At 42.2% G+C, this 8,615-nt stretch overlaps 1 protein-coding gene across 1 annotated transcript; it reads right to left on the reverse strand.

Annotated features, from left to right (window-relative positions):
- Nucleotides 1-641: 641 nt before the first annotated feature.
- SUCLG1 (succinate-CoA ligase GDP/ADP-forming subunit alpha) lies at nt 642-6,390 on the reverse strand. The gene is made up of 9 exons (XM_032950743.1): nt 6,258-6,390; nt 3,484-3,584; nt 3,102-3,218; nt 2,769-2,981; nt 2,544-2,601; nt 2,272-2,355; nt 1,979-2,130; nt 1,293-1,481; nt 642-812 (listed from the first exon to the last, which is right to left on the reverse strand). Exons 1-9 carry the CDS (start codon nt 6,289-6,291, stop codon nt 786-788), a joined length of 975 nt encoding a protein of 324 aa, XP_032806634.1. The 5' UTR covers nt 6,292-6,390; the 3' UTR covers nt 642-785.
- Between the last annotated feature and the right edge of the window lie 2,225 nt (nt 6,391-8,615).

The raw sequence follows: 8,615 nt of genomic DNA on the forward strand, positions 1-8,615 counted from the left end.
GTTCTTTCGGTAAGGTCACGTACTATGAGAATAAAATAACACAATACAATTCTCACGACGTTTCGGCCACAACGGCCGCTTGCGTTGTGGCCGAAACGTCGTGAGAATTTCATTGTGTTATTTTATTATTTTATTCTCATTCTACGTGACCTTACCGAAAGAACCAAAGAAGATGATTGAATTAATTTGGGTGATATTTGCAAATTTCTTGTTCCTGTTTTTGACCGTTTATGGCCTGAAAAAATCTTAATTATATTGCATGTGAAAATACTTGCTGAAAGTTATACATTTTTGCGATACAATTACTCCAATAAGCTTTACATTGAAAACAAAAACTAACCACTCAAGCATTTGCATGTTACATTTTTTTTAACTCGCTAAATTGTAAGAATGGTGAAAGACAGTCATGAACAAAATAACCTTTCCTTCATTACATTTTTTTAGAAAAATATTTCACAACTCAAGTATTTGTGGCAGCAATCTGCCCCCTGCTGTTCATAATACCTCCTCGTCGCACACATTCCGACAACACACGACAAATGGGTTTAAGAACAGAGCTCATCTTAATCATGTAAACATGTGAATGAACGATTTGTGAAAGGGTGGTGGGGGGGTGGAGATTGAAGAATAGAAACACCGCATAACCATTTGGATGTTTATTTGCTTGGATTAAGACATGGCATCTACAAATATAGTTTCAACTGTAATTAACATGTTGTATTGTCGACATAATATGAACGGTCGTGATTACACATCTGGAGAGCACCCTAACACCTCTTTGGAATTCATACCATCTTCCTCTTCTCAAACTCCTGAAAAACACATACAAACAGCACGAACATTTACTACGCATTGTTTTGTCATGTCATCATTTGCAATGTCTACTTGCATCCGCATGTTTTCATTTGTGACATGAGCCTTTGCACGAATATTAAAATGCATTTCGATTTAAAGCTTTCGTGACTGCAGGGAATCATCTTCTTTGGTTCTTTCGGTAAAGTCACGTAAAATGAGAATAAAATAAAATGAAAATAAGACGATAAAATTCTCACGACGTTTCGGCCACAACACAAGCGGCCTTCTTCAGGTGAAAGAAGTGCTTCGTCGTCCCGACAGTTCTGTTCTTTCACCTGAAGAAGGCCCGCTTGTGTTGTGGCCGAAACGTCGTGAGAATTTTATCGTCTTATTTTCATTTTATTATTTTATTCTCGTTCTATGTGACTTTACCGAAAGAACCAAAGAAATACTAAAAATGCATGTTTGCATTTTCTACACATCTGAAAATATCTCACCTTGTACATGGTGTTGCCAAGCTGTGCAGGAGACATGCTCACCGCGACGCCGGCCGCCTGTAATGCGGCGATCTTCTCTTTCGCGCCACCCTTTCCGCCAGCGATGATGGCTCCAGCATGGCCCATACGGCGGCCAGGTGGGGCCGTCAAGCCAGCAATGAACGACACCACAGGCTTAGCATTGGCACCCTGGTGATGTGACGTTTCGGGAAGGGACAAAATGCCCATTCATTTAATCATGTACACAATTTTAAAAGGTTTCAATGGATAAGTAAGCACTTCCACTTAGGAGGTGGTAACGTAGTGTCATAAAATGTAAACAAATATTGCATGCGAGTGACCTGATCAATGGGAATAATATCAATAAGCAATGGCTACTTCATATATCTGTCTCTCCAAACAAAACTCAAAGTGTAACTCGTCAGCCACACGGTCTTCTAAAAGTGCATAATTTCAGCAGCATTGATTCAAATATAAGCACTCTGGACAGGTTTTGACACAGAATCTCATCAAGTTGTAAGGGTTGCTTGAATCAATATAAAGAGACATTATTTACTTATTTATTTTATGTATTCTCCCAAGTGATGCTTTTGCTTAGTTTGAGTTGTGATAAATGTGGTCTTTTCATGATAAAAAAATGAAAAAGTACATTAAAATACAGTAATTGTGTTTTTATGTCAACATACTGTGTTGTGCTCTTTCAGATACGCTGCAGCATTCTCTTCTGCACTCCCACCAATTTCTCCAATCAAAATGATGCCTTCCGTCTTTGGATCCTTCAGAAATACTTCTAGGCAATCAATGAAGTTTGTGCCATTAAATGGATCTCCACCAATTCCTACAGGATACAAGAACAATTTAAAATTCATGAATATAATTACATGATATGCCATTTTATGTTATTTCATACAACACAACTATATATGAGCTTGTGATTATACTGTTTTATAAAATGTACGTGAACCACATTAACACTTACCCACACAGAGGGACTGTCCCAGTCCAACTTGAGTTGTCTGATGTACAGCTTCGTATGTCAATGTCCCTGATCTTGACACAATTCCTTCAAGAAGTTAACTTCCAAAGTTAATTACATACTTTAACATATTGGAATACATCTCTTAATTGACTGTCTTGAAACACATTCATCTGTCAATAACTAATGCAACATATTTAAAATTAATATGCATGAGTGTTAACTATACTGTTCTTAAATAAAGCAAAGTATATGGTTGGGAAAATATGACTTACCTATCCTTCCTTTTTTATGTATATGTCCTGGCATGATACCAATCTTGCACTCCTCTGGCTGAAAATGTCAGTTAAAATTTGTTTCAATTGCATAAAATGCTATTGAAAGAAATAGCAATTGATTCAATACAACCTGCTTCCATAAAAAGTCAAAAAATGATAAATGTCCTTTATATTTGCTTTATTGCATACATTTTAAACACAAAGGTTGAAAGGCCAGCTTACATTGATGACACCTGGACAGTTGGGTCCAATGAGGCGTGTCTTGTTCTGCCTCAGCAGGCGATGCTTAACCTTCACCATGTCCAGCTGCGGTATGCCTTCTGTGATGCACACCACCAGTGGGATCTCTGCATCAATTGCCTCATGGATGGCAGCCGCGGCAAATGGTGGTGGGACATAAATCACAGTTGCATTCGCCCCAGTCTTATCTTTGGCCTGGAAATGACAATACACATCACGATGCTTAATTACACCATACAGCTTGAGATTTGTCACTAACTGCAATGCAATTTTTTTCTTACAAAACTAAAGCTGTAGATTGAAAACAAATCTTACCTCTTGCACGCTGTTAAAGACAGGAAGCCCTAAATGGGCTTTCCCACCTTTTCCTGGTGAAACTCCCCCAACCAATTTCGCCCCATATTCCAGGGCCTGCTGGCTATGAAAGGTACCCTGCAAGATGACCAGTGTGACACATCACGTGTTAAAAGTCGAGGTATCGCTTATGTTGTACCAATAATGCCACCATCACAAAAGCAATACTATACACGAGTGTACTTTTGTGAAAACAGAACTAAGTCGTTAAGAGCTCATAGATATTGTAAAACATACTTTTAAAAAATAAAGCTGCCACTTTTGTGCATAATAAACTCTTCTTTGCACTTAAATAAACTCAAGAAACATGTGGTCAACTGGGAGTGTGTCAGTAGGCCTGTACCTGTTTTCCAGTAAAACCTTGGCAAATGACCTTGGTGTCTTTGGTGATGTACAGGTTTGATCGGGTTGCTGTGTAGCAGTATCTCACTCCAGTCCGCTCAGCTGCAGGTGACATGCGGTACCAACTCGTAAAGAGGAATTTACACGGTCTGGCTCAAAACTTTCCAGTGCATGGTGTAATCTCACCTTGAATAACATTAAACCCTTACCTTAAAAGTGAACCACATAACACATAGGAATAGGTTTTACCCTTTTAACTGGCACAAAAACTGACACCTTTATTCAAGGCATCATGTTTGCAATAACCACAACACAAGCAGTCAAAATGGAAACAAAAAAGACAACTCTGATAATAATATGCACTGTCCTTGAATTTGATTGGTCCACACCCGAGACAGCTTTTCTTAGAGCCTAGTCTCCATTGGTGTTGGACCAGAAGACGCCAAAAGGCGTACAACTCAAAAACAGCGCACTATCAGAGTATTGAGGGCTCGGGGTGAGCATTTACATTATGAGACCTCCTTTGCCAGAAACAAGATATAGGAATAGGTTTTACCCTTTTAACTGGCACAAAAACTGACACCTTTATTCAAGGCATCATGTTTGCAATAACCACAACACAAGCAGTCAAAATGCAAACAAAAAAGACAACTCTGATAATAATATGCACTGTCCTTGAATTTGATTGGTTCACACCCGAGCTGCTTGTGTTGTGGTTATTGCAAACATGATGCCTTGAATAAAGGTGTCAGTTTTTGTGCCAGTTAAAAGGGTAAAACCTATTCCTATATCTTGTTTCTGGCAAAGGAGGTCTCATAATGTAAATGCTCACCCCGAGCCCTCAATACTCTGATAGTGCGATGTTTTTGAGTTGTATGCCTTTTGGCGTCTTCTGGTCCAACACCAATGGACACATAACACATGTTTTACTTAACAGTATCACCAAATGGCATGTGCATTGGCAGAATGGAAATTTACTCCATCAAGGTAACACGCTTTGCAGTGCTAATAAAAAAGCATGGCATAACATGTCACCACCACATTGATTAATATATCAGTAGAGGCACACATCATACAATATGCACTGCTGGTGTGATGACTCAATTCCATTCAATGTCTCAGTAAAGGCACACATCAATAGTGTGCCTCTACTGAGAATAGTTAAGAACCGATGCGAGGACAGTCATCTCCAAGCAAGCAATGCTAAAAAAATAAAACGTTTAAAATGTTTTGTTACTTGAAATTACATGTAAAATACGAAATTGGGCGTACTACATAAAAGCAACGTTCTTGTCTTGTCAATCATATCAACAAAAGCCGCTAAGCGGCGGCGACGTCACAATGTCGCTTGTGCCATGCTAGGTGCACTTTGGAGGCCACGTGAAGTGTCGAAGGCCCGATGGCAGGTCACGGAACAAACCCATGTGCCATGGGTTGACTGAGATTACTGTCAGATGCACCAACTGTCAATTACATCACACCACCTTCAACATACAATTTACAACAGATGGTCAGCCTTGTTAACTTTAGAATCGTCGACTCGCGGCGTCTACACTAGCTCAGTGGCCGACCGTAGGACCACCGCTGTTGTCCATGCTGCATTTAAGCCCATACCAGAAAAGGCCAACTTATTTAGCTCAGCAATTGAGCGGCAGGGCAAAGTCCACAGAAAGGTTAACAGCCAACCCTGGCCTTTTCTACAATTAAACTGTGCAGGTTTTTTTTAATTTACTAAACACGAACATGAATAGGACTTGACTAAATCGCACCAATAGGTACCCTCCCCAGCCACAGATACAGCACAATATTAGAAACGAAAGTTGGCACCAACGCATACCAACAGGGTTCACACAACCCTGGCCGCGCTCACGAAATTAACCGCAGTTGGAAATCAGAGACCCGGGGTCAATTATAATTGTGTCATTCGTAATAAATTGAAATGTCAATGTAACTTTGTTATTCAGCAAACGGTGTTGTAGCTGTAAAAAAATAATTACCGTATTCTCCCTAACTTGTGCCCGGTATCAAGTTATACAAATATCTCATACACAAACATACCGATTAGATGCATCCCCAAAACACTACGAATTATAAGACGGATCCCCCAGCTTTTGCTTTAAAGTACAAAGTAAAAGTGCGTCTTTTGTACCATGGACAATTGGGAAGTTCAAATAAACCACAAGCGTAAAAGAGCAGCTGATGTGAATTAGGCTTTTGCAAACAAAATAAGTAGCCAAGTCGGAGTTCGTCCATAATAATCTGACGCATTTTTTTATTTGGCAATGGAAGAAGTTATTCTATCAGCAAATTACAAACACGCCTACCGGATTATAAGACGGATTCCAACGTTGCTTTAAAGTACTTGCAGAGGTGGTGGTGGGGGGGGGTGTAAGTGCGTCATAATCTCGAGAATACGGTAACACATCGACACCAGCTTCCCTGCATTAGCACGTAGACTGCAGACATTTTAACTGCAACGCAACGAAGCCATAACTCGACACACCACGACAGAACAACAGCACACAATATCATCCCATCTCTTCTCATCATCATCGTCCTCGTCCTCCTCCACTTGGCTCCGTGCCGTCACGCAGAGGTCACCGCCCGTCCTTAGGGCCCCCGGGGCAAGTCGTAGGAAGCAGCGAACTTCAACAGCCGCAGCAGCAGTGGCGGCAGCGACGCTAATAACCGAGCGTGTGGTTGTGTTTGCAAAGAGAGAGAGACGCGAGCAAAGAGACAGGGTGAGGGCGGTGTGTGTGTGTGTGAGAGACTCACAGAGCAGGCGGAACGCGAGGCGGACGCTGGACATGGCGACAACAGCTGAGCGGCGACCACAATGCAGCGCGCGCGTCGCTCGGGTGCGCTAGACACTAGTCGGCCGTGACCCAGTGACCCCGCGCGGCAGCCAATCAGCGGGCGCCGTCTCTTAAGGAGGGGGTGGGGGGGATGTTGTGTGGCAGTGAAGGAATTTGCCTGGGCGGGTGGGGGGAGAGTGGGGGTGGTCGAAGGGGGGGGGGGGGTTGAGGAGGGGATGGGGTGGGGGTGGAGGGGAAGGAGGGGTGGGGGCGAGCGATTATGGGGTGGGGGCGGGGTTACGAGGTCAGGGAGGAGTCTTAAGGAGGAAATGTGAGAATCCAATACAGTACATGTTACTTTTAACTAAGAATAAAGGTTAAAAATATACTCACTTCTCAGTTATAAGTGTCCATGTTTTTTTTATTTCTCAATTTGAACGATACTAATCAAGTAGTTTAAGGAGGCGAATACACTCGGGATGGTCTCGTAATGACAAATAAGTATAAATAACAGTTATTGAGATTTTATCAAAGTAAAAAGTTAAGAACTTAGGACACGCGTGTGCAAGCTTTCTACAACAGCAATACAGTCCAGTATATGTATAGAGGGCAACATGTCATCTCGGTCCGCCGTGCAAAAATCAGTGCATTCGTTACAGACATTCCCCGCTGGAAGCGGTGACCGGTTCCTGACCTTTCGGAACTGGTAAACTCATTTTGAAAACTTACCGATTCTCCGGCTTGTGATTTTTAAAACAACCCGAATATTCCGACAACAACAACACACGGAATTGCGCGCTTACGCAGGAGCACGTTTCTACAGCGGACGTGAAACAGATTTTGAGTTGTTGCAATGATCCCCGTTAAGTCGAATCTGCTCAACAAATGTCAAAGTGAGATCTTGCTCAAAACATTTTGCGTCAATTGCTGTGCTCATCTCGCTCCTGTAATTACGGGCCCTGAACCATTGGCGGAAATCCCATATTCATATGGCGAGGGTGACACTACATCCATCGGAGAACCACTGGTGACTTCCCCACAAAGTGGTACCCAATTGTATCAACCTCGGATGGATGATGGGCAGAGTTAACCCACAAACAGGATTTTTATTTGCAACCTTCCCCATTGCAATCGGCTCCTGCTAAACCACTGCACCAAGAACATTTACTATAACAAAAATCTGCGGTGTGGATAGTATGAGCAGGAGCAATGTTAATAAGGAAACAATTCACTTCCTATATCTGTCCCTCCACATTAACATAGACATATAAATTAATGTTTACACATCCCATCAGCCGGTAGATGGACTTCTGGGAGAGAATAACTTCACCCGCATTGGTTCAATACCAGCAAACGCTGGATCGGTTTCAACATTTGTTTACTCATCAGCAGTGGATTGAACAAGCAAATGCACAATTACAGCATACAATTTGCACCCGTTTATCAATCCACTAGCTGGATGAAGGCCTCCACACTGGCGTTAATGGGATTCGTTCGGTTTGAGCAAACTTCACCAGCTGGTCAGTGCCGCTTCGTGAAGAGTGGGCCAAAAACCGGTTCAGATATCACTCCGGATGTTGCTCGTGGTCGGGAATCCAAACTCGGGTCGCCGATTTCAAAGCGCAAGGTTGCGGATAACCACTAAAGCTAACGACTATAAGCCACCGCTTCACTGAACGTTAACGAACCCAATTCATGTTTTGTTTATCTAAATGTACATGTGTGGCCCTGTTGTTAATCCACTGCTTGATGAGATCCTCCCCGTAGCGTGGTAGTTGTAGGGGTTTTTGACCATACTGCATCATGCTCGTTGGCACGGGTTGGTGAAGGCAGGGAACGTACTTGTGTGTGGGGTGTAGCACAACAATGGATTTAGCTGTATTGTATTGTCCTTTCTTTCCCCACCACCTTATATAATCCCACTGCCAAAGAGCATGTTTGTGCATGGTGGTCCTGTAGGCAATCAAAACACAATGCAGGCTAATAATCTCTTGTTTGGCTTCTGATATATGTATGTATGCTGAACTTCTTTCGCACCGTACGTAGCCAACCGTGCTAATCTGATGAGATTGGGCACATTCCAGGACATTTCGTCATAGACGTTTATCCGACTAAATGCCGTTTAGAGAATGGCATTGTTAAAATCGATATAAAGTGTATAAGTCGTACCAAAAAAAAGTATTCTACTTGCAAGGATGTAAACATGTTTACGATGTGTTTTTCTCTCTCCGATGAATTCATTTAATAGAGCAGTGTGGCGCTCGCTGTGGTTAAACACTTCAAGTCGTAGATTCTATTCCTGAAGCTAGTTTGTGTCTTCTCATCCTGTTCTGATTTT

This window comes from Petromyzon marinus, chromosome 9, assembly GCF_048934315.1.
Source record: "Petromyzon marinus isolate PM22_M1 ecotype Great Lakes invasive population chromosome 9, UKy_Petmar_22M1.pri1.0, whole genome shotgun sequence".
Lineage (NCBI taxonomy): Eukaryota > Metazoa > Chordata > Hyperoartia > Petromyzontiformes > Petromyzontidae > Petromyzon > Petromyzon marinus.